This window comes from Emys orbicularis, chromosome 1 (genome assembly GCF_028017835.1).
Source record: "Emys orbicularis isolate rEmyOrb1 chromosome 1, rEmyOrb1.hap1, whole genome shotgun sequence".
NCBI classification, from domain to species: domain Eukaryota; kingdom Metazoa; phylum Chordata; order Testudines; family Emydidae; genus Emys; species Emys orbicularis.
In genome coordinates, this window is record NC_088683.1 from 204,816,496 (window position 1) to 204,843,572 (window position 27,077).

The following is a 27,077-nucleotide window of genomic DNA, read 5'->3' on the forward strand; positions in this document are numbered from 1 at the left end:
GACCAGGTGAACTCCAGGAAGGGAGGTTTTGACTGTTAGAAAGTAATGTTGTTTACTGTCCAGATAAGCTTGTATTTGGACTTCTAGAAATTAAAGTACTAAGTAAGAAAATTACCTATAAGTTTTCAAATGGGACTCCAAGCCTACTAATGAAAGGGAAATCAGTCCTGCACATCATTTTCCCCCCTTCTCTTCTTTTTTTTTTTATAGTATTTAAAGAGTGAGTAACTTGAGTAGACCCAGCTACCGTTACAAGTCACTTTTTAGTAGCATTTTAAATATTTTTGGTCCATGAATGCCCAATAGCAGATAAGGATTAAGGTTCTGCCTAGTTTAGTTGTTCCCTTCACCCCCAAATATTTTGGAGTACTTTTAAAAATAGAGTTCTTGTAGCCTTCTAGTCTCTTGAGATTTTCGGTTATTTAATGTATATTTTATTCAGGAGAGAAGACTAATGATAACATTGTACACTTGCCTCCCTAAAGAAATCAAATGAATGGACCGTGTGAGAGGGAAGCTTAATTTCCAGAACATGCAAGCGTGATTCAGTCTAGATCAATGAACTGTTTTTTATGTATGTAAATCATAAAGAAAAAGAGAGTGCATAGTCACACACCTTCAGCGTTCTTAAAGTTGACCAAAACATAGGCAGTGCTGCATTTTTTTTATGCAGTTAAGAACCGTTATCCAAAAGCTGTTTGCTTTTTTGTTTTTGTTTCTTAACTATCTCATTAATTTGTGATTATCTTAAACTTATTTTGAAGGAATTAGCAAAGGCTGAAGACCAGTTTAACAAAATAATTGAGCAGTATCACAAGGAGAGATTTAATGGCTTGGCACATTACGGAATTGGAAAAGTATACCTTAGACAAAACAGGTTTGTATAATGTAAAACTTCATTTTTATTAAGCTTGGTGCAGAGACAAATGAACTTAGATTTACTCTATAAATGAAGATATTTGTAACAGATATCCTTGTCTTTAATAGTTAACCTTTCTCCACTACCTTGCACTTCATACAGTCTTTAATTTATGATGGCTTTCAGTTTCACAAGCACGAAGCATTCCATTCCATGTAAGACAGTTGCATGAAATAGCTGTAGAAGTTGTGACCTCACTATCTTGTATGTGTTTAAAATTTAGATTTTCAGATGCTATACATCAGTTCTTGAAATCACAGACAATGATTAATCGTAAAATTGTACCTGGAATTTTAACTTGGCCCACAACATCTGTTGTCATTGAAGAGACTCGGACTGAGAAATTACAGGTAAATAGAAGTATCATCCCCGTAAATCAGAGAATTTCTAAATGAATGGGAAGATGCTGATTTAATACAATTTCACTCAGCTAATGAATCTTGGCTTTTTATGATATCACCAATCACAAGAACGGAGAAGCAAGGGTCCTCAGAATCCTCACCCTGACTGTATTTCTTGCCAATTAAAATATCCTCAACCCAAGCCCCAATTTGTAAAGAGGTGGGATCTGTTCCCTTAGTACCAAGTCAGCACTGCTTGAATGGGCTGGGCTCCGTTCTGAATGTACTCGGTTCCTAAAACTTGGGATCTAGGTAGGGCCTTGAGCTTTAGTACCTTTTTTGGTAGCATATTGTGAAACAACCCTGCCAGTGTTGTCCAAGTGTTAGTCGATCAGTTAGTTTCTTAGCACTTAGAAATTTAGTGCAGAAAAATTCCTGTAATACATTGGACACTATCAGTAAAGAAATCATAATTAATAAAGAATCGAAGTACTGAGAAACATGAAATTAAGTAATAGTTACTTTGTCAGTTTTTAAAGCCAACATTTACTAGGGGTTTAGCAACACGATTCCCAGTAATTTTACTGGGAGTAAAGTGGTTACGTTTCTTGGTCAACCTTGAAAATCTCAACTGTTAGCTTTAAGATTGTCTTTCCCATTGAAATAGTAGAAACAAAGCTATTTTTTCATTCACAAACACTATCCTTAAGTTGAGATAAAACTATTAACATGTAAAATGATGGTCTGGCCAACCTGTATTACTCTTGGGGGAATTCTGTGCCAAAAAATTAAAAATTCTGTGCACAGTATTTTAAAATTCTGCATATTTTATTTGTCAAAACAATACAATATAATCATGCCAGTTTCAATTATTTTGGTAATTATTTCAAAATACCTGTCAGCAAGTATGTCTGTAACAATACAGGTAACAAAAAAGATTCAGGAAATGTTTTTTGACAAATAGATTCCTTACTAAGCATACTAATACAGAACTCTGAGTAATAATTCATTTAAACTACAATACAGAAACGTATTTCCTGCACCCCTCAGAAGAAGTGCAAAGTCTTGGGGGAGTAAAGGGTAACAGAGGAGCTGAGGGAGAGGGAAATAATTGCTGGGAAGGAGCTTGGAAGCGAACCTGGAGGGTTGTTGGGTGTGGGCAGGAGAAGTATGGAACACGGTCTTTTTTGGAGGGGGGAGGGGGAGATAGGGAGCTGTTTCAATGCAGACCCTGGCTGACCTCTAGCCTTTTCCATTCAGTTAGGCACATCTGCCCCTGTCCCCGTGTGTCCCTGCACTCCCACTTCCCATTCAGTCAGGCATATCTGCACATGTCCCCATTTGGCCCCAAACCCCTACTACCATGTGGCCCCGCACTCTCCCCTCCCCTGTTCTCATGTGGTTTTGCACCCCTACTCCCATTCAGCCCTGTCTCAATGTTGTCATCCCACTAGTTCCTGTGCCCTTACTGCAGTCTACCCCCCGCACTAGCCCTTCTGAACACCAGTCTGTGTGGCCCCGTGTAAAAGGTTCATGTCGGGGCTCGACCCTTCCGGACAGGAGGGGAACCACACCGACTCCCTATTCACGTAATAAACAGTCAGTTAGCTCAGGGTTCGGGCCCTCTGGTACGGGGGCTGAGTAAACCACAGTTAAAGAGCCCAGGCCCTCCGGTGCAGGGCTGGGCAAGCAAGCAGTTCAGAAGCCCAGGCCCTCGGGGCAGGGGCTGGGCAGGCAAACAGTTCAGGAGCCCAGGCCCTCTGGGGCAGGGGCTGGGCAGTCAAACAGTTAAGTAGCTCTGGCCCTGGTTCGGAGCGGAGCACCACCGTCAATTAGCTCAGGCCCTCTGGTGCAGGAGCTGAGCAGACAGCAGTTAAGTAGCTCAGGCCCTCTGGAGCAGGGGCTGAGCGGATTAGCAGCTGAGTAGCCCTGGCCCTGGTTCAGGGCGGAGCACAGCCAGTCAATTTAGCTCAGGCCTTCTGTTGCAGGGCGGAGCACAAACAATCAATTAAGTAGCTCAGGCCCTCTGGATCAGGGGCTGAGCAGATAAGCAGTTTTAACAGCTGGGGCCCTGGTTCAGGGCGGAGCACAAACAGTCAGTTAAGTAGCTCAGGCCCTCTGGATCAGGGGCTGAGCAGATAAGCAGTTTTAACAGCTCAGGCCCTGGTTCAGGGCAGAGCACAAACAGTCAGTTAAGTAGCTCAGGCCCTCTGGATCAGGGGCTGAGCAGATAAGCAGTTTTAACAGCTCGGGCCCTGGTTCAGGGCGGAGCACAAACAGTCAGTTAGCTCAGGCCCTCGGGTGCAAGGGCTGAGCAACCAGGCAGGAAGGGGCTCAGGTTCCTACCTGACCGTTGAGTGAGGGGGAAGCCTGCCACCCGTGAATGCGGGTGGCGGGGGGGACACAGGCCCACCCACTTCACTGTGTCCCAGCCCGGGGCCCTAACAGCGGTTACTGCCGCTGCCGGTCAGTGGGGTATCCTGACCGAAACACACTGACATGGGTTCACATGGGTCTACAGCCTGACCAGGGTCGGCTACCCCCGGGCTACTTCCAGTATCCCCCTCAGGGCCTACCTCGTCCGTGGCACCGGGCTCGGTCCAGTCCATCAGCGTGGGCTCCTCTCGGCCGGGGCTTGGTGGCAGGTCCGGCAGCTCCGTAGGGAAATCCGGCCACTGGCACTCGGGTGGCTCCTCCTGATAACAGCAGGGCCACAGGGGTTCTGGTGGGGCCTCCCCCTCGGGGTTGCTGTGGGGGAGTTCCAAGGGCCCCTCCCACCGACGGGAGCGGACGGGCTCCGGCGGCTCCTCCTTGTAGTGAGCTCGGGGCAGCTCCGGCCAGCTAGGGCGTCCGCCTCGGGCCTCAGAGGTATCCTGGCGGGGAGCTCCCGGCCGCACGTCTGCTCCCTGCGATGGCCGGCGCCTGACTGAACTCTGGCGGCCGGCCTTTATACTTCCTGTCCCGCCCCGTGACTTCTGGGGGGCGGGGACAGGCGGTGGTGGCTCCGCCCACTCGGGTGTCTGCAATGGTGCTCCCTCTTCAGGACAGGAGGGGAGCCACACCGACTCACTACACCCCCCCAGTGGCTCCGTGTGCCCTGCTCTGTCCACCTCCCCCCATATCCCAGGCCTCTTCACCTGGCATTACGAGCAGGGCATTGTGAGGAAGGCAGCCTCTGTCCTGTCTCCGTGGTTGGCTGCTCCAGCCCATGAGCCAGCTGTTCTCTCTTCTGGTACCACATCGGTCCATGGTGAGCAAAAGGTGTAATTGTAGCATGACCTCTCTCAAGGCTTCCTTTTGCCTCCCCCTCAGAGTCAACTATTCTGCGGGGGGACGGACATTAATTCTGCATTTGCGCAATGGTGCAGAATTACTCCAGGAGTACTGTAGGCAGAGAGGCTATGCATTCCTCACTGACACCTGTAGAAGTATGAAGAACTTTTGAAATATTTTGCAGCATGAAAGGCAGGATGTTTTTTAAATAAAGTTAATTATTTTCAAGTATAACTCTTTTGGCTCTGAAATTGTGGTGTCTGTTTCACCCTAAAAACATCCAAATCTTAAAAAATGCAAGTAGAGAGATGTTTGATCTCATTACTTGGTTTTTGTGTCTGAGAAATAATTTATTCTTTGGAACAATGTGATATCTCTATTTGTGATTGTATTTGATGTTTTATAGTTGATGTTGGAGAATTTCATTGAGGAATGCAAGTTTCCTCCAGAGCCAGATGCAGTTTGTTCTTATCAGCAGTACCATGGACATTCGAAAATTCAAATCTATTTTACTGACCCAGACTTCAAGGTAAACTTCTTTTTTTTAAGGGTTTTGGAGATCAAACTTTTTGCTGGAGTTATGTGCCTTGCACGTTATACAAGTTTTATGTGAAGCATAAATTCTTAATTTTTTGTTGTTATTGAATGGTACATTTTTTTTCTTTGAAAGCATAAATTCCTATGGTCTTCAAATTTTAGGGTTTTATACAGATTACTTGCTGTCAGCAGTGTAAAGTGGAGTTTCACATCAGCTGTTGGAAAAAGCTGAAAACTACAATTTACAGTGATAAAAATGACAAGGTAAGACCCATGTCAAACTTCTATTTAAGTATTGGTTATTAACTGTTTTCTAGGGGTGTAGCTGTGCTAAAGTCATTAAGATGAGTACAGTCCTGGAGCCTTAACTTTTCACCTGTCCTATGGGGAACATACAGTCTGTGTTGCAGGCATAGGGAAATCCTGTAGGCGTCAAGGTATCTACGGAGGACAGGGATATTTATATAGAGGCTCAATGTGTATGGCCTGTTCTCTTTACCTCTTACTTTATGGATGCTTGATTCCCTTAGAAACCTTGCTGTTATGGCCTCCCCATCAGCTAATACTCCAAAACCAAAAGGGTTTCGATGTGCATAGGGAGACTTGGCAGAAGATAATGGTGGTAATCAGTATAATCTTCTGTTGGGAAATCCCAGCAGGTTTGGGATGGGAAAATGAGGCTGTTAAGATCAGGAAGTACCCTTTCTCAATCCATAGAGCACAAATTCTGTGGACAGGAAATTGGAGGATTTCACCATTGGTTTGGGGAGTAAAAGAGTATGTGCCATGAGCAACTGCTCCCATCTTTTTGATCCCAGCCATTTTATGCCATGATTGGCTTCCCTCTGCTAAATGCAAGTAGAGGCCTAAGCCTTTAGTGATGGTCTTAATTACCTTGGTCAGCTCAAGTTCAGTATACACAATAGCATTTCTGTACAAAAGCACGGAGATAGTGCATCTTTCCATTTTATTGAAAACAGAATTTTTTTTCTACATACCTGATCTTCTCCCACAGGATTTTCTTCAAGAGTCATGTTTCACTCCTGATTGTAGAGGCCTCATTTCAAAAATTGTTATCTTCAGTTCTTCTGGTCTCGTGAAATGTGTGGTAAGTAATTAAACATCAGTGTGAAATGAGAATCAGTTTTTTAAAACAAATCCTCATCTTGCAATTAAGATCCACTGGAGACTTGTACAGTGTTACTTACTGACAGTGCAGTTACATAATTTCACTAGGGGATCACAACACTTTACATAGCTCAATTAACTTTTTTAGCACCCCCCTTTGAGGGAGGTGGTGGTTGTGGTTTTGGTACCTATTTTACAAATGGATAAAAAGAGGCACAGGGTAAAGTGATTTGCCCTTGGTGAGATAGCAAGTCAATCTACTGTGTTGACCTTATTACAAAACCACAGGTAAACTGGAATGTTTTAAATATAAGCTTCTTACATTTATTATAAGACCTTGATATACAAATGTAATTTAGTGGAAGCTTCATTGAATTTTCATAGTATAATAAGTATGAGGTGGTCTGGCTCTACTAGTTTTAACATATCCATGCTGTCTCAGATTCCTTGCACCTAAGTATCCCAGCTTGTTTTGGACTGGTGACGTACTGAAATGACTGATGGTTGTAGGAGCAGGATTTCTGCCTGTTGGGGAAGAAGTAAATCCAGTTCTTCGAGCATGAACCTCTTGAGCCCTTGATTGGAGATTTCCCATTAGCAGTGTCTCTTTGGTCCATGTGTGCACTTGGTATGACCTCGTGTCACACACAGATGGTGTATAGAGCTGCAGTGGTGAAATGTCTGAGTTTTTCTCTACCACCTCAGCCTGAGACTGAGTTCTAGCATGTCCACCTCAGCATGTTCTACATGAACGACACAGCTACAACTACATGGCATACTGTTGTTTGTTTGTTTGTTTGTTTGTTTGTTTGTTTGTTTGTTTGTTTGTTTTGTTTGTTTTTCTCTCCCTTTTTTCCTCCTTTTTTCTGTGGAGCTTATTTGACCTGGCTCGACATGCCTGGCTCACCAGGTTTCAAATGCTGCCTATCTTGTCGGGAGGCTATTCCTGTCAGCGATGACCATTCTAGGTGTATCTGTTGCTTGGGAGAGTCCCATATCTCCCAAAAGTGTAACTCTTGTCTGGCTTTCAAATCTACAGCACAGGAGAATTGGGAGTTTCATCATATGAGACACTGGGAAATAATTGTAAGGAATGTTTCTTCTCTGTTGTGACCTTCTCTGCCAGATTACCTTTCCCGTGAACTAGTTGTCTTTCTATATAACCAAAGCTTGCAGCTTTATATGGCTTGAGCAGCCCAGGTGGCTGCATTATTTATTTATTTTAATTCAAGCTATTACATTGTTGACTTCTGAAACATCAGATGTCATTTTTGTTTTTATTAAGAAGATTGCTTTAGAACTCAAATTCAATTAACGTGGTGTCATTTTTTTGTAGTTTGAACAAAAAATCCCCAAAATTAAGGATCCACCAAGAGCCAGTGTTAAACAGAAATGTTCAAGGTAAGATTTCTAGGATTAACAGTAATTTAAATTTACAATAGGATGGGATTACATATTTCAGAAATAGCTGAATACTCCAAATATTTTAGAGAGGTGATAGTTGCTCTCTTTATGGCTATGGCAAGGATTCAAATGATTATTTGATTCATCTGTGTTCACTGTGTTACTAGAAAGTTGACAAACTAGAGGGAGTTCAGAAAACAGCATAAAAGATTTTAGGGGTTCCTAATTTGATAGGAAGTATGAAAAAGCTAAATGATTAAATCAGAGCTCATATTGAGCTGGTACTAGGTAATAAGTATTATTAGCAGTTCTGTAGTTGCCCCAGCAATTTCTAAAGAACTAAGTTTTTTCATTTAAAAAAAGAACAAAACTTGTTTATGGCCATGAAGAAAACCTTCAAAATATGAATCAATGCAAAGAGTCTTCTCTGAATCTCTATACAGAGAGAATCAAAGGTGAAATTAATTCCTGTAGTAATTCCACTGGTTTCCATAAAATTTGAACTCATAATTCTGAAGTGCAAATTGCTCCATTCATCTCAATAGGCTATTAAATCTGAAGCCTAATTATAATTATTTAAGATTGGTAAATGCCGTTTCACTGCTCACAATCTTATCACAAACAACCTGGGATTCCAGGACTGTGGATGGAACTTGAGAACCATCTCTTCCCCTTCATTCTGCTCACCAATCTGACCTATGGCCTAAGTAGCTATGAAGGGAGGGGAAGGAAGAGCAGGGAATATGCTACCCTTCTTGACATATGTATGTTTTGCTTCGAGTGATGGTCCCTTTTGTATTCCACTGTGGGATATGCATGCACCAGGGGCCAGAGAATTTGAAAGCAGTGTCCATTGGTCTATGCATGCACCCTAGTTCACCTCGTGCCTCCAACTGAGGGAATAAAGGGTAGGGTGGACCAACCGCCTCTCCAGTTCCTTCTCACTGCTGCATGGTACAGGTTGGAACCATTAGTGTCCGCAGCTTCAACTTTGTCCCATAAATAATTACTTCTGAGGGAATTCTGCGCCAAAAAATAAAAAATTCTGCACGCAGTATTTTAAAATTCTGCATAGTTTATTTGTCAAAATAACACAATATAAAAACATCAGTTTCAATTATTTTGGTAGTTTATTTAAATTACAATACAATGGATGGGGAGAATGGGTGTGGAGAGCATTGGAGAAAATCCCCAAACCCCGTTTGTCTAATAGTAATAGTTAGGTTTGACTCTTTATTTCTAGTTATTAGTCAACAAATATATGCAGCCATATGCTTAGTATTACATCATAGGCAGCTGAAGAGCAAGTGAGGGCTGGGGAATTAAACTCACAATTTATATTGGCTACCATCTCCAGAAAAGTCAGTAGTAAACAGTTCATGGAGCACATTTTGATAGGAAAATTTTTCAGTCCAAAAATTTAGACCAGTTCTAATCACTAAAGCACCATAAGCATTTATACTGCTATGTTGTCATTTACAATAATTGATGTCTCTCCCAGCACCTCCCCACACATACAAACACACATACACATGTTGATTTATGTCTTCGCTGGCTGCTCCAAACTGCTGGGGTGGAGTGAGTGACTGTTCTTGCGGCTTCTCTGCTTCCCCTCAGAAATATATTGTCTGTGGGGAAGCAAAGAAATCTGCGGACAATATGAATTCTGTGCCCACACTGTGGCGCAGAATTCCCCCAGGAGTAAACAATAAATAACTTAATTGTAAATTGTTAAGTTTTAATGGTGTATAGTTTTAGCAAATATAACAATTCTAGTAGCTTTAGCATTAGATTAGTCTATGGAGGGTACCCACCCCACCCTGTACCCTGTTCAGGTATTACATCCAGGATGCGGGCTTCAAACTCTGTTCTTCCTGCCCATGATCCTTCTCTGTTGGTGACAGCCACCAACGGTGCCTGTACTGCCTTGGGGAAGCTCACATCACAGCAAGGTGAATAGCACCTCTTCAACCAGAAGACAGATGAGTCCCTCCATACCCGGAAGGATTAGGGCTGCCCTCTGATCGCTGGGGATATACACACCTGGTCCTAAGAGGAAGCTTCATTGCCCATCGGCCAAATTGAGGTATATGGCTCAACAGTTCTTCTATCAGAGGCCCTATGAGCCACTACATCATAGAGAGTATACAGAAGTCCTGCTTCCCTATGTCCTCCACAACAGGCTTTGCATCTCAGTCATCAGCTCGACATTATCTTTGACGAGAGCTCGAGAGCCATGAACCACTAAGCCCACCACCTCCTGACTCCAGCACACCATTCGGGTTTTGTCTAGGTCTCTTTTTCAACAGCTGGAGTGCGATAACAATAGACAAGTGAGTGCTGAATGTCATCCACTCTGGCTATGTGATAGTTTGCATCACTACCTCCCCTGAAGCCCTCTTTCCCGTCCCCCTTTAGGGACCACTCTCACAAGAATTGGCTCACACAAGAGGTGGATTCCTTAATGCAGAGAGGAGCAATAGAACACATTCCTCCACAATACCAAGGGAAAGGGTTTTACTCAACCTCCTTCCTAATACCTAAAAAGAAGAGTGGTTGGAGACCAATCTTCGACCTTCACCATCTCAACCACTTCATTCGCAAACTCAGATTTCTATTGGTCACGTTAGCAGCATTAATTCCATCTTTAGAAAATGGCATGTGATCCATGGCTCTCAATATGAAGGATGCTTGCTTTCACTTAGATATCCACTTCACCCACAGTATTTTCTCAGATTTATGGTGGGCCCCAACCATTTTCAGTACAAGATAGTCCCCTTCAGAATAGCAACTGCACCCAGAGTCTTTACCAAGATATTCTCAGTTGTTGCAACCAACATTAGACGTCATGGCCTTCTTGTCTTTCCCATACCTTGATGACTGGCTCCTTGCTGCCACACCAGGAGGCCTGTGCATTGAGTTGAATAATGCTACACTTTCGCTCTGCACTGGGAGTCAGCATAAACATGGAAAAATCTGCTCTCGCGCCACACAATCTTTAGACACCATTGGGGCACCCCCAAGTTATATCAGCGCAAGGGCGTACCTGCCCACAGACGGGTTTCAGACCATGAACAATATCATAGCTCACATCACAAACTGTCCTCAGATACCGGGCAAAACACTTCTGTCCCTACTTGGTCATGTGGCCTTGTGCACTTATATCACCCCATTGGCAAGACTCCACCTTTGTTGCCTTCAGGTATAAACCGTCATTCCATGAACCACATGGTGACAGTTCCTGGCAAGGTACTGTCGTCCTTCCTATGGCGGACAAATTCTCATTAAATATGCGTGGGGTCCCCTTTCTCTCTTCCTCTCCAGACAGGAACATCATTATGGATACAGCCCCACTAGGTTGGGGAGCCCACGTGGACAACCACACAGCACAATGGGTTTGGACATCTTGAGAGGCCGGGATGCACATCAATATCCTGGAACTACAGACAGTACGGAAGGCTTGTGAGTTCTTTCTTCCATTCATCCCCATCACCATGTCCTTATAATGTCAGACAACACTACAACAGTCAGCAGTCAAATCACCCGATCAGCAGACTACCTCCCAGGAAAGCAGAATATGCTCACAGACATTTCACAATCGATCACGAGTGGGAGGAGGCTTCATGATGTGGTACTCCGCAACATTTTCATTATATGGGGAAATCCCAACCAGGGATCTATTCACCTCTCAAGTAAACAGCAAATGCACTACGTATTGCTCCAGAGGAGCCCTAGGTCACCGCTCCCAGGGCGATGGTCTCCTTCTTACTTGATAAGATCAAGTTCACCTATGCCTATGCCTTCTCTCCACCACCCTCCTGCCACGAGCTCTAGGCAAGATCCTGCAGAACAGAGTGAGGGTCATCCTGATTACCCCCTTCTGGCCCAGACAGTTCTGGTTTCCTAGCCTTCTACACATGTTGTTGTCTCACCCACCAATCATTCTCCCAATGTTTCCTGAGCACCTGACTCAGTGGAACGGCAAGATCAAACACTCCAGTCCACTGCCACATCCACCTTCTCAAGGTTACTGAGTTTTCACTCACCCACTGACCAATAGATTCTAGAAAGGCTTAATAAGAACCTTCCCACCTCCTCAGATGCTTGCACCCCAGTGGGACCTGAATCTCATTCTCTCAGTGCTAATAAGCCCCACTTTGGGCCTTTAGCTACTTGTTCCATATTCCCTCCTTTCCATGTAAGTCACCTTTCTCGTAGCCATCACATCAGTGAGAAGGGTTGGCAAACTTGGAGCTCAAGCTTTTCTATACTGCAGTACCCCTGTATTTTCTATTTGGCAGATCCTCCATATTCTGTATTTCATAAGGATAAGGTTTCTTTATCTCAACACCCCAAATTCATCCCTAAAGTCGGAATTTCACCTTAACCAATCCATTCGCTTACCTGCTTTCTTCTCAAAGCCACACACTTCTGCAGAAGAATGAAGACTCCACTCCCTCGATCTTCAATGAGCTTTGGCTTTCTACCTGCAGAAAACAAAACCAATCAGGAAATCCCTGAAACTGATTGTCACTGTAGCAGAAAGAGTCAGAGGGCATGCCATCTCCACCAGAGAATCTCCAAATAGATATCCAGCTCCATTCTACTCTATCAGCTCTCAAACCCAAACCCTCCCCTCCCCCTCATTCCCCCCCAGAGGTAAGAGCTCATTCCACCATGGCTTAAGCAACGACTATAGCATCTCTTGAGGAGGTACATTATTCCCTGGTGCTGAACTCTTCTGCTGATGCCTCCTTTGGGATGGCAGTACTCCACTCAATCCTACTGTGTACATCCTCTCATCTTTCTCCTACTTAGGTACTGTTTGTCAATCACTCGCAGTGGCGTACAATAGGGACCATCACTCGATGAAGAAGAGAAGGTTACTTACCTTTAACTGGAGGTCCTTGAAGATGTGTGATCCCTATCTGTATTCCACTACCTGCCCTCCTTCCTCTCTGCTTCGGATCTTATCTGATTTTTGGTAGAGAAATAACCGGAGAGGCGATATGTCCACCCCGCCCTTTATCCTCTCAGTCGGAGGCACTAGGTGAACCAGGGCTCATGCGCAGACCAACAGACACGACTTTCAAATTCTCCGTCTCCAGGTGCATGGTATGCATGTGTAACCCCCAGTGGAATTCAGATAGGGACTACGCATCTTGAAGATTAGTTACAGGTAAGTAACCTGTATAGCAGCATCCTTCCCACTCCCTGAGATTTCCCAGACATAGTTTAGAAAGGCAGGAAGCCGGTCCCTGGTATAAATGTTGAGAAACGCCGCATTAGAGCATGAGTTGTCAATCTGGAGGTTGTAACTATTCAATCCTTCTCATATTGTTAAGTGGGAGGAAGGAAATGGCTAGATTCAAGCTACGTGGGAGGGGCATTGCTTGAGCACCTCTACCCTAGAGTGTTTACTTGACTGAAAAATTCTGTATGGATCCTAAGAAAATGCTGGTTAAAAACTGAATTGTGTATACAGGTTACGTTCAAATGTTTGATTAGCACAGTCTTGGCATTACTGTAATATCGCTAAAGGAGTTTGCATTTATTGCTCACAACAGATTTGACAGAGTGGTAAATACTGGTGCTTTATAGTAAGGGGATAAATACTGTAAATATGTATTGGACAGGTTCAGTATAAATCCTCAGTATTTTATTCCCCTTAAACTTGTTCCAAAAGGAAAATTTATCTGAAGGAATGAGATATTCACTAAACTGGTTTCATTTAGGTAGGAGTTTAGATTATTGGAATTCATATTCCAAGTAATGAGAGATACATGTGTAAAGATGGATTTCTTGTGTTACTTAAGTTGGTCATAGGAACTTTGGGAAACTTTTTTTAACATTTATTTATAAATAACTCAACATCTTGTACATGTTAGATGTAAATATGGGCATGCATGCTACATCAGAGAGTCTTTTAAAGTCAGCTCCTCCTAATACAGATTATTGTAAAATATTTAGGATATTCTCTCTACATCTACAAGCTTCAAATAAGTTGTTCAGTATGCCTGAAGGTAGATGGTCTCCATTACTTTTTAACTGAAGAATAGCTAAATTCAAATTTTACCTCTCTATTGTTTGACTAATGACTTCTACTGTGAAAACTTTATAATGTAAGCTGACAAATGTTCTAATAGGTGGAGAATGGTTTGTAAACTGCCAGAGAAAAAATCGTCTATTGATAGTTGAGGCTGATTTGCCTCACTGATCAGTTTCATTTATCAGTTCTAGGAAGCTAAAAATAAAAGAAGAAAAAAAAATAAAGAGAAAGCATGTAAGAGAAGAAGCACTGAACTCTGCCAAAGATAGCGTGGAAGAAAATAAAAGGGAAGATAATACATCTAAGTATGATAGTCATAAAGGTACGTGGAAGTTTAAGGTATTTTGTTGTAGAATACATTTGTATTCTGATGTATTGCTGTACATTATCATATAAACAAATGGATATTTTGATTAGCATAAGTAGCAGTTTTAATGTACCCTCAGTGAATCGAAGATGAGTATTATTTCAAGGAAAGGGTTATAAATACTGATCTGGAGTGTCTTGTATAGTCTTGTTGCTTAATGACTTGATGATTTGTATTACCATGGTGCATAGGAGCCCTAGTCAATGCACTACGGGAAGATGCTCAAATACTCTAGTGATGAACACAGCAGAAAAATCTTTCTAGAACAGAATAGCTGTGTACATATTTATTGTAGTGCTAACGTCCAAATGCAAATGTATTTACCAAAAATGGGTGAGATAAGATGGCTGTGGCAAGCTTTAATTTAGAATTTAATTTACTTTTCATAGGCTTTGCTGCTAAAATTAGACAATACAGTATTAAATAAAATACTACGTTTCACATTAAACGGTTTACTATTTTGTATGTATTAGTTGTGGAAAAGATAGTGGATAGTTGCTTTAATTTAATTCTCCTTTGAGAATTACGTGTGTAGATTCTCACGTATGGGATGAACACATGCCCTTGGTGCAATCAGAGCACAGTCTTTCCCTTCCCTGCTCCCCTTTGGGACCCTTTTTTCCCTCCAGGCAGCATAGAATGAAATAGCGTTAGGAGAGTGGGGATTGAAAATAATCTGTGGAGAATGTTCCTTAGTTTAGTTCTCTGGCACCTCCCTTTTGAAACTCTCTTTAGATCTCAGATCTTTTAACTTAGCATAAATAAGTATCTCAGTTCTTCTGCCAGCTCACTTGGTCAGATTGGATCTGGTCAGGGTCTTCATCCAGATTTGAAATCTGAATTTGTGATGTGTTGCTAAATGTGGACATTGAGTGTTCACAAGCAGTTCAAGAAGTTCTTCTGGAGAGCTGTGAAATTTATGCTCTGAAGTGAGAGTGTTTCTTTGTGGGTCATACCAGGGACTTTCTCAATTCCTTTAAATTTGGATGATCTGTTTTTGCTTATGTATTCTTGACTTTCCTTGAGTTCTGTTAAGGTAGCTGCATATCACTTACCCTTTCAAAGATACTACATATTTTAACATCCTAATGTTAAGTTCTTTAAAAGGATTGTGTAATGTATCTCCACCTGTTTGAGAGCTGCCACCTTCTTGGAGTTGGAATCCAATACTTCTTGAACCAACATTTGAGCCTCTGTGTTATCTTTATACTATCTACCCTTCCAACCCATGGTCTTTGTACTGTAACCTCAGGTAGGGGAAATCTAAGATTTACTGGCTGGTCCTCCTTATACAATGTTTCATAAGAGTACTTCCTTCACCAAGTTTCTGCCTAGGTGGTTTCCAAGTTCCATCTGAATCAATGCATAAATCTGCAGTTATTCTTTCCTGAAACCTCCTTCCATGTTGGGGAAACTAGGGCCTTGGCTACACTTGCAGATGTACAGTGCTGTGAGTTAAACCTGACTTCGTGCAGCTGAGTAGGGAAAGCGCTGCAGTCTGTCCACACTGACAGCTGCCCAGCGCACTGTCGTGGCCACATTTGCGGCAATTGCAGCGCTATTGGGAGCGGTGCATTATGGGCAGCTATCCCACAGAGCACCTTTTCCCATTCTGGCGCCGTAGGTTGTGGGAAGGGGGCATGGGTGCGGGGCATTCTGGGTCCTGTCCCAACACCCCGTGATGCATCGCTTCGCATCCCAGAAATCCCTTTGTTTCCGTTCACCTTTGGCGCCATCTTTCAACGGTTTCTGTGCAGCGTGATCTGTCTGCGGGAAATGGAGCCCGAACTGGTGAGGCGTATGCTGACTTATCTCGCCAGCACGTCATGTTTGGCTGTCGAACTATTCCTTAAGATCCAAAGTGACAGTGAGAGTGAGGAGTCCGACGATGCTATCGAGCCGCGTAACGCGTACGACACGAAATTGCTTGTGGCATTCACGGACATGCTCAGCACCGTGGAACACCGCTTTTGGGCTCGGGAAACAAGCACCGAGTGGTGGGATCACATCGTCATGGAAGTCTGGGATGACGAGCAGTGGCTGCAGAACTTTCGGATGAGAAAAGCCACTTTCATGGGACTGTGTGAGGAGCTCGCCCCCACCCTGCGGCGCAAGGACACGAGATTGAGAGCTGCCCTGCCAGTGGAGAAGCGGGTGGCTATTGCAATCTGGAAGCTGGCAACTCCAGACAGCTACCGGTCGGTCGCAAACCAGTTTGGAGTGGGAAAGTCGACCGTTGGAATCGTGTTGATGCAGGTTTGCAAGGCCATTAATCGCATCCTACTCAGAAGAACCGTGACTCTGGGTAACGTGCAGGAAATAGTGGATGGCTTTGCACAAATGGGGTTCCCTAACTGTGGAGGGGCGATAGATGGGACGCACATTCCTATTCTGGCACCACCCCCACCTAGGATCCGAGTACGTTAATCGGAAGGGGTATTTCTCTATGGTTCTCCAGGCGCTTGTGGATCACCGTGAGCGTTTCATTGACATTAACACAGGCTGGCCCGGAAAGGTGCATGACGCACGCATCTTTCGGAACACTTGGCTGTTCAGGAAGATGCAGGCCGGGACTTTTTTCCCAGAGCGGAAGATCACGGTAGGGGAAGTTGAAATGCCCATTGTGATCCTTGGAGATCCCGCTTACCCGTTAATGCCGTGGCTCATGAAACCCTATACAGGGAGCCTTGACAGCAGCAAGGAACGGTTCAACTACAGGCTGAGCCGGTGCCTAATGACTGTGGAGTGTGCCTTTGGCCGTTTAAAGGGCCACTGGCGATCTCTGTATGGGAAGCTGGACTTGGCCGAAAACAGCATCCCCGCGGTTATATCCGCGTGCTGTGTCCTCCATAATATTTGTGAAGGGAAGGGTGAAAGCTTCACTCAGGCATGGACCTCCGAGGTTCAACACCTGGAGGCTGAATTTGCACAGCCAGAGAGCAGGGCTATTACAGGGACCTAGCACGGGGCTGCAAGGATTAGGGATGCCTTGAGGGAGCAATTTGAGGCTGAAAACCAGCAGTGATATCTGGTGCCCTGCACAGGAGTGAAGTGCAGTAGTTCCAATCTTTAGGAATCAGTGTCTGCTAAGCAGACAAGCAGACTTGCAGTGCCTGTTTATTTCCTGGGCTAAGGAGTCTTTTACTTTATGCAATAATAAAGAATGTTTTCAAAGCCAAAAAATCCATTTATTGAAAAGAAACAAGGGGGTGGAGTGGGGAACGGTACAATCACAGATTCGCGTATGTCCTGTCTGGTGTGCTGTGCAGTGAGTGCTGCACTTCAGGATAGCTATACTGCATTGTGATGGGGGTTGAGTGCAGAGGGTAAGGGTCGTGGTTTTCAGGGCTGGGTGGTGAAGATACTGGTGTTGGAGGCAGTGGGTGGCGTGAAGAACACAGAAGTTGGGGAAAGTGGGTTGGAGGTGACAGTGGGGCACAACGGAAAGAGTTTTGGGACAAGGGCTGTGGGGGTGGTGGTGTCATAACTATAAAGGGAAGGGTAACAGCTCTCCTGTGTACAGTACTATAAAATCCCTCCTGGCCAGAGACTCCAAAATCCTTTTACCTGTAAAGGGTTAAGAAGCTCGGGTAACCTGGCTGACACCTGACCCAAAGGACCAATAAGGGGACAAGATACTTTCAAATCTTGTGGGGGGAAGGCTTTTGTTTGTGCTCTTTGTTTTGGGGGTTGTTCGCTCTTGGGACTGAGAGGGACCAGACATCAATACAGGTTCTCCACATCTTTCTAAACAAGTCTCTCATATTTCAAACTTGTAAGTAAACAGCCAGGCAAGGCGTGTTAGTTTTACTTTGTTTTCTCAACTTGTAAATGTACCTTTTACTAGAGTGTTTATCTCTGTTTGCTGTACTTTGAACCTGAGGCTAGAGGGGGGTCCTCTGAGCTCTTTAAGTTTGATTACCCTGTAAAGTTATTTTCCCATCCTGATTTTACAGAGAGGATTTTTACCTTTTTCTTTAATTAAAAGCCTTCTTTTTAAGAACCTGATTGATTTCTCCTTGTTTTAAGATCCAAGGGGTTTGGATCTGTATTCACCAGGGAATTGGTGAAGGTCTCTCAAGGCTACCCAGGGAAGGGAATTAGCTTTGGGATGGTGGCAGCGGACCAGATCTAAGCTGGTAGTTAAGCTTAGAAGTTTTCATGCAGGCCCCCACATTTGTACCCTAAAGTTCAAAGTGGGGAAGCAGCCTTGACAGGTGGGGTTTGCGTTTGCGGTACTGCTCCTCTTTCTGCATGGCTACGAGCTCCTGGATAGCGTCTGCTTGGCGCTCGAGGATGAGCCGATCCGTGCTTTGCTGCCGGTGCGCTGTGTTTTCCTGGCGGATCCTGCTTTCTCTCTCCCTCCAGTTCTGTGCTTTCTTATTCTCTTTAATAGATTGCTGCATCACTTCTTGCAGCATGTCTTCTTTGCTTTTTCGCGGTCTCTTCCTGAGTCTTTGCAGTCTCTGAGCAGGCGATAAGAGGGATGGCTGAGGTCTCAAGGTTGATGCTGCTGTATAGGCAAAATGAAACATTTAACAGAGGCAGCATTGTTTATACCAGACAGAGTAATGATTCCCCCCGCACTTAAGGAGTAGAAAACACACAGGGTCTACAAAATAGCATAATTTTCCCGTCCGAAACAGAGCACACGTATCCCACGGGAGCCTCAAAATGGTGAGTAAGGGGAACTGATTGTTTCAGGGCTGCACTGTCCTCTGGGTTTCTGTGCCTTGGGGAGAGCCAACAGCTTCAGGGGACACCTACACTGAACACTGTCCCAACATTTTCCACAGGAGTTCGTCCTGGACGATATCTCGCTGCTGAGGGTGACCTGGGAAGCAAGGGAGGGTCTTCTACTGCAATGCGGCTTCCGCCCTGGCCCATATGCAGCTTGCCTGTGTGCAGCAATGGTCCCCCCGCCCCTCGCGGCACAGTGGCGCGGACACGTTAGCCTGGCTGGGAGAAGGACCACGGTGGCTCTCCCGATAAACCTGCGCAAGCGCATTGCACACGTTCTGGATGAGACATTCGAGGAGATTACCGAGGCCGATTACCGCGATGTGATAAACCACATCAATGCACTATTCCACATCTAGGCATGCATGCCTAACCCTCCTCTCCCAAAGAGCACGCACCGAAAAAATTCCTTCCCGAAAAAAAACCCGCTTACCGGGAACCTGCTCTTCTGTTTGTCCTCCACCAAGTACCGGCCGCTGCGACTGGCTCCATTCCTCCTGGCTCGAGAAGAGCTCCTGGCTGCATGGCTCCAGGGATTCCGGGGTGTCTCCATCCGGCCCACCACCATCACTCCCGTTTTCCTCCTCCTCCTCCTCCTCCTCCCCCCCCCCTCCCCCGGCTCTGAAGTGTCCATGGTGGTGCTCGGAGTGGAGGTGGGGTTAACCCCAAGTATCGCATCCAGCTCTTTGTAGAATCGGCAGGTCGCGGAGGGAGCACCTGAGCGGGCGTTTGCGTCGCGGGCTTTGTGGTAGGCACTCCGCAGCTCCTTCACTTTAATCCTGCACTGCAGGGCGTCCCGGTCATGGCCCCTTTCCATCATGTCCTTTGATACCTTCCCAAAGGTATCGTAATTCCTACGGCTGGAGCGCAGCTGGGACTGTACAGCTTCCTCCCCCCAAACACTGATGAGGTCCAGCAACTCGCCATTGCTCCATGCTGGGGCTCGCTTGGCGCGTGGAGGCATGGTCACCTGGAAAGATTCGCTGATTGCACTCCACGCCACGCCGGGCTGAGCACACAGGAAGGGGATTTTTAAAATTCCCGGGGAATGTAAAGGGTGGGTCACATGGTTGGTTATCTGAGGCCAGGGCAGTAGAGTTTGAACTGATGACCAGAGTGGCTCGAACAGGCATTGTGGGATACTGCCGAATAATTGTGGAGGCCATTCACAGCACATTGGGCAGCCACACTGGCACCGCAGCGCTGCAACGGCAGCGCAATACTCGCTATTCCTCTCGGGGACGTGGAATATATGCAGCGCTGCAACCACAGAGATACAGCGCTGCAAATGCCTTGCCAGTGTGGACGGGGAGTGAGTTACAGCGCTGGGGGCGGCTTTACAGCGCTGTAACTCGCAAGTGTAGCCAAGGCCTAGGTTACATATCTTTAGGAGCTTAGGAGTTCAGAGCTACCATTTAATTAGACCAAACCTGTTCATAAGCCCAGATGAAAGGTGAGGGGGTGCGCTCTGTATTGTTCTTGCAGGTGTATCTGATCCAAAATGTTTTAGGGTGTAAGGGACTAAAGCATTTGTTAGATGAGCTTACCTATGTAACATGATAAAGGCCTAATCCTTATTTAGTGGATAATTGATTAGCAGTGTATACGTAGATGTATAAGCAATATCTATGTAGCTTTTGTAGGCCTGAGTAATTGAGTGTAGTTGTTATGAATTCTGTATAATCTTATAGAGATAAAAGTGTGAACAAAGATTCCTGGCAAAAAAAAATTATTAACATTTGAACATCCTATTACCGATTGTCTAGGGAAAACAAGGACAATCCTTGTCAAATAATAGAATTGATAGCTTTGTTATTGCTAAAAAGGGAAGCAACGTGCTATGTAACTTATTGTGTAATTTGAAACATCATGTATGGCAATAAATAATACCAAATAGGAAAGATTTGGGATAGCCAGTGCATAAAAGGGTGTTGATAAAATATATGTAATATTGTGCATAAAAGATCATGTCATGACCTAAAGTCTCTATCTCTATGACTATGTCTATACTGCAGTAAAACACCCATGGCAGGCCTGTATCAGCCAAAGGGTATGTCTACGCTGCAATGTAAGCCCAGGATTAGTAGAACTTATTAGCAGACCCTAGGTTTGTTAGCCTAGAGCTTGAGTGTCTACACTGCATTATTTGGGCCCAAGTCTAATCACCCATGTCCCAATTCACTGGCCTGCTACCTTCCACCTGATCACTGGGGTGTAGCATCTTGTATTTATGCAAATGAAGCCTGGTCCTTGGCTCTAAGAACTCGGCGTAAGCAGTGGTTTTGTCTGCGTTTCTTGGATTTGTGAGGTAATCTGTGGGCCTTTTGAATCAATCCTGAAATATCCTTACATAGGGTACTAAATTATCATCACCAGCATTCCTCAGACATGTATCACAGATGTTGTTGGCCAAATAGGGCCCGTTCTCCCCGGAGCTTACCTAATTACACCAAGGAGGCACGGAGAGACAAGAAGACGGGTACCAAGTTCTTTATTGATCGATCAGCTGAGCGAGCGCTCTCATCGGCTAATGCCAGAAGAGAGAGACACCTTACATGGCCGAACAGGCCCTTTTTATAACCAGTAACAAACAACTTAGCCTTCATCCTTTCGCGTCATTACGCTGACTTATGGATAATAGGTTACACAGGATACATATCTTACTTTTTGGGGAGGGGGATACAAGAGACATCTGTGGCGGATACATTTGTCATTTTGAAGGGAAAACAAGGTACATTTGCTGACCCTTTGCACTAAAAACCTTGGGGAGATATGGGGAAACAGCTGCATATACTTGTGAGCCAAGTGAGCCAATTAAATTGATTAACAAATAGCTAACATGATTAAATGCAAGGTTGAATGCACGTCCTTAGTTCTACTTAGGTCTTTGGGCCTTTTCCATCAGATTTCCCCCCTTAAAAGCATTTTAAGAGCCTTATAGCCTTTGTTCTTCAGTTCCTACTGGCTGGTATAATATCATCATCTGTTGATATGTAACCTGATTAGCCAGTCTTCGGACTGCCGCAACCAAGCAAGGGCTAAAGCAAGCGAGAGTTAATAGTGTGGTAAAAAAAAATATAAAAAGGAGAAAACCTTTTCGTAGCCATCCCAATTGTGGCAGCCAGGAAGTAAACCAATCCGTGTCTCACCCACCCCAGGTCTGTACTGGGACATGGGCTATCTTTCTCATTTCCTTTCTTAACTGTTTTACTGCCTGGCCATTATTGTCTATTTGTAAGCAGCAGTTAGACTCATTCAGTTTCGCACAGAGTCCTCCTTCCTCTGCTAGCAAGTAATCAAGAGCTATGTGGTGTTGAAGAATTGCATGTCTCATTTGAGTTGATTGATCGGCCAAAAGGTCCAGTGCTGCGGCTGTTTGGTTGGTTAATATTTCCAAGATAGCCTGCAGCCTAATGATTCGGTTTAGATTATAAATTGGTTCCCTGGCCCCTGTTATTAGCTCACTAGGGTTCAAGGTGGCCGGTCCATAATGTTTGATGATCCTTTCAGGGGGCCATTCCTGAGCTCCCCAAGTTTGGGAACTCCCGGCAGTCAAAGTGGAGTCCACAAACCGTTTTTCTCTAATTAAATCATCATAAACTTTAATTCCCAACTTATTTCCTTGGTTTTGAGGTAGTAGAAAGAATAGAGGTCTAATATATCCTACATAACATATTCCTGACCAGTTTGGAGGCAGTCTGCGATAAGCATGGGATCCACAGATCCAGTAATGGCCTTTTAAGGCCCAGGTCCCACTAGCAAAGGGGCCGTCCCAGGTTTCAGAATCCATTGGTTGGTCAAAATATAAAGAGTTACCCCGCCTTAGAGGCCCTCCCACAATGGTTGATTTGTTGTAAGAATCACAGTAATTGCATTTCCACGCCCCAGCTCCCGTTTTCCAAACACAATTACAGCTCAGTTCTGGTTTATTGGTGGCAGACCAAAATTGTTTGAAACCCCTGATTTGGGTGCCATTATAGTGCTGCCATGCCCATTGAAACCACCGAACCACGTGATCCTTGCTAGTGGTATTGTCTCGTTGGCAACTTAAGACGAGGGCATCAAAGAATCCGTCCAATCCTACTGCCTTACAACCTTCGCCCGTATGATTCCAGTAGGAACATCTTACCCAGCTATTATTAGTCAGCTTTACATGGGTTTGGTTCCATCGCCCTTGATATTGAGCGCAGTCATACATGTTGCAATCGTAATCATAACAATCAAATCCTGGGGAGAGAGTCCACTTACACTTACTTTCTCCCATATACACTCCCTCCCGTCTTGTTCGATTAAGGCAGAGAGTACCCATTCCAGTAGAAGAGAGCCGCCAAGGGCCACTATCCTCAGTCCATCTCCCTGTTCCATCATGCACTATACTTAAGTTACTTAGCCACCATTTGGGCTGTACTGGCTGGGCTACCCAGGGCCACTCATTTAATTCTCCTGGACCGCCACATACCCAACAATTGGTAAGGTTAAAGGAACCTGCTATTATTTCCCCTAATTGCAAAAACCTGTTTTCCCAACCACATGAATAACTGAATATACATAACAGAAATACAAAGGATAACCTCATTGTCCCTTTCTCTTAAACAGTCCCTTTAGTCCTAGTCCTTGGTACTCCCAGGTGGAGTCTTCACCTGTGCCACCCCGGGCTTCCGGAGCCGGAGCAGGCAGAGGGCTGTTGTCCTCTTCGGTTGTGTTACTCTCCGGGTTTGGATTCAGAAACCGCTTTACCCGTGTATGATGTGTCCACTTGTCGCTCCCGAGAACCTTAACGGCGGCCTGGCTGATGAGCGATACAGTGTGCGGGCCGTCCCACCGTGGCGTGAGGGGATCACGCTTCCACTTTTTGATAAGGACTTGATCACCGATCTGGAATGAATGCACGGGTTGATCCAAGGGAAGGGTCTGGAAAGGCGCCGCGTATCGATGTAGCTGTAACAAAACAGATTGTAGCGCAGAAACCTGCTTCCACAAGGAGTCATTCCCTACTTCCCAGTTTACATCCTCTCGGTACCCCGGGATGAGTACTCGGGGAGGGAACCCAAAGACCAGCTCAAAGGGTGAAAGTTTCAGGCCTTTACGCGGGGCCCTCCGAATGCGGGTAAGGGCAAGTGGCAGAGCATCAGGCCACTTTAAACTGGACTCCATACATAGTTTAGTGAGAGTATCTTTGAGAGTTCTATTCATTCTCTCTACTTGGCCTGAGCTCTGCGGTCTCCAAGGTGTATGCAATTTCCATTGGATACCGAGGGCCCGCGACACCTGCTGAACCACCTGGGAGATAAAATGGCTTCCCCGGTCCGACTCAATTACTTCGGGGAGATGGAAGCGGGGAAGTATTTCATGTAACAGGGCTTTGGTGACTGCCCGTGCCTGACAATGCCGTGTAGGGTAACACTCTACCCACCCAGTAAGTTGGTCAATAAAAACAAGTAAATACTTATAGCCCCTACAAGGGGGGACCTCAGCAAAGTCCACCTGCCACCTTTGAAAAGGATAGGCAGCCCAGGGCCGGCCTCCCATTGGGGCGGGGGGGGGCGCACCCCTTTTGGTTTGTTCGCTGGCAAACAGAACAGTTATTAACAATTCTTTGGGCTTCCATATGTATACCCAATCCCCTAAGGGACCGGGTAGCCAAATCGACCATAGCTCCTGATCCCAAATGTCCCTCCTTATGTAAGGATCGGAGAATCTCCTGGAGTACTGGTCTAGGTACAAAAATCTCTCCCCCAGGCAACTTCCACCACCCAGAGGGAACTTGTTGGGCCCCTGCGGCTTGCGCATGGGACACTTCCTCTGCTGTATAGTGGGGAGTAGGGGTTTTAACTTCTGTATCTTGAACCCAGAGAAGCCATGTGGCTCCTTCTTGTGCGGCTTCTTTCGCGGCCTGATCAGCCAATCGATTGTATTTACGCTGCTCAGTTTCGGGGGCCCTCCCATGTGCACGCACATGTATTACAGCAACCCGGAGGGGGAGCATTAGGGCCTCAAGCAATGACTTAATAAGGGTCCCATGGGCTATTCTTTGGCCTGAAGCCGTAATGAAGCCCCTTTCTTTCCACAGGGTTCCGTGGGCATGCACCACCATATACGCATAACGACTGTCAGTATACAAATTAATAGTTTTCCCAGTTCCTAACCAGAGAGCCTCAATAAGAGCCACCAGCTCCGCCGCCTGGGCAGATAAATTGGGGCTAAGCTTAAACTTGTACACCTCTCCACTCTTAACTACGACGGCTGCTCCTGTAAATCGCTTCCCATCTACTACATAACTAGATCCATCAACGTATCCTTCGATATCGGGATTGGGCCAGGGCAAATCCGAGAGATCAGGGCGAGGTTTAGTCTCTTGTTGCAAAACTTCAATACAATCATGAGTGGGGCGGGTCCTACAGGGGACTTGGGGATCAGGCAATAAGGTAGCCGGGTTGAGGGAACTAACTGTCTTGAAAGTCAGGTTAGGGGCCAACAAAAGCCCCACCTCATATCTAGTATGCCGACTGGGATTTAGATGCTTTTCCCCGGCTCCTGTTCCTAGTATCTGGGGTATCCCATGGGGCACCACAACCTCAGTATCCCCACCCAAGGTTAATTTTTCAGCCTCCTGCACAAGGAGAGCGGTTGCGGCCACGGTTCGTAAACAAGCCGGCCAGCCTTTGGCAACCGGGTCCAATACCTTTGAATAGTACCCTACAGGTCGCCAGGTCGGTCCCGACTTTTGGCACAAGACTCCAGATGCCACCCCTCCCCTCTCGTGAACGTATAGGGTGAACGGCTTCCGGGAATCCGGAAGAGCTAAAGCGGGAGGCTGAACTAAGGCTTCTTTAAGCTCTTGAAATGCTTTTTCTTTTTCCTTGGTCCATGACCAATGGAGCAGACCCTCTTTAGTAAGGGACTCGTATAGTGGTCTGGCTTTCCCTCCGTAGTCAGGGATCCAAAGCCGGCAAAAACCGGTTAGTCCCAGGAAAGCTCTCAACTCTCTGGGACTTCGGGGCTGAGGACTCTCGAGTATAACCTGGATCCTGTCTTTACCCAAGCTACGACGTCCCTGACAAAGATGATACCCGAGAAAAGTGACCTGCTGTTTAATCAATTGGGCTTTTTCCCTGGAAACCTTGTACCCCTGAGCCCCAAGAAAATTAAGGAGTTCTATAGTCTGCTCTCTACAAGCTGTCTCCGTCTCAGTACTTAAGAGCAGATCATCACAATACTGAACTATGTTGCACGAGGGGTGTCTAGCCAGGAACGGGGCAAGATCTCTTTTTAGCTGGCTACCAAAAATCTCGGGTGCACATGTAAGTCCCTGAGGGACAACAGTCCAGAGATACTGAGCCTTGTAATGGGTATCTGGGTCCTCCCATTCAAAGGCAAACAGTTTCTGAGACTCCTGATCAAGGGGTATAGAGAAGAAAGCATCTTTTAAATCTATCACAGAGAACCAGCTGTGGCTCTTGGGGACTTGGCCCAAGATAGTGTGAGGGTTTGGGACAACTGGATAGGGGGCCTCTATTAACTTATTAACCTGTCTTAGGTCCTGGACCAATCGATACTGCCCATTAGGCTTAGGCACTCCCATTATCGGAGTATTGTACGGGGAAGTGCCTTCCCTTAGCCAGCCGTACTGCAAAAACTTTTGAATCAGAGGCTTCAACCCGATCCGAGTGGTTAACGTAAGGGGGTATTGTCGAATTCGGACTGGGCGGCTTCCTTCCTTAAGGGAAATATGCACTGGTAGAGCGTTTCGAGCCCGGGCGAAGCCTCCCTCCTCAGCCCAGACCTTAGAGTTAACCCCCGACAGCTGGTCCCTCTCACCCTCCGGCTGCGCCGGGGGGGGATTTTCAGCACTCAGAAGGGCCATTTGATAATTAGAGGTTTGTTGTTTAGGGAGCCTAACTTCCATAGTCCCATTATTATTGAACGAGATCTCCGCCTGTAATTTAGTAAGGACATCTCGTCCTAGCAGCGCAATGGGACAGGAAGGGCTACAAACGAATTGGTGGGCAATATGATGGCCCCCTACTTTCACTAGGAGGGGAAGAGTTTTTTCCAATTTTATGTTTTGTCCCTCTATCCCTTGAACTATAGTACACCCTTGAGCCCTTCCCTGGGGAGCCTCTGCGAGGGGAAGCAAACTAAGGGTAGCCCCTGTATCAATAAGGGCTTCATTTGGGCGGCCCCCTACCTTAATTGTTACCGTGGGATCCAGGCTGGTGGGCTGTGCCGCCAGAAGGGGCCGCTGGGTCCCCCGGCCTCCCTATTCAAACGACTCTTCTTCCGCGCCGTTATAAAAGATGGGCGCGGGTGGGACTTTGT

At 45.6% G+C, this 27,077-nt stretch overlaps 1 protein-coding gene across 1 annotated transcript in view; it reads left to right on the forward strand.

Annotated features, from left to right (window-relative positions):
• The window catches only part of TTC3 (tetratricopeptide repeat domain 3), a 166,588-nt gene that overhangs the window by 96,947 nt on the left and 42,564 nt on the right, over positions 1-27,077 (forward strand). The window contains exons 20-26 of the mRNA XM_065414830.1: positions 765-877; positions 1,143-1,269; positions 4,940-5,062; positions 5,233-5,334; positions 6,086-6,178; positions 7,535-7,599; positions 13,837-13,973. Coding sequence (XP_065270902.1) covers positions 765-877; positions 1,143-1,269; positions 4,940-5,062; positions 5,233-5,334; positions 6,086-6,178; positions 7,535-7,599; positions 13,837-13,973 — 760 coding nt within the window. The remainder of the gene's footprint in view (positions 1-764; positions 878-1,142; positions 1,270-4,939; positions 5,063-5,232; positions 5,335-6,085; positions 6,179-7,534; positions 7,600-13,836; positions 13,974-27,077) is intronic.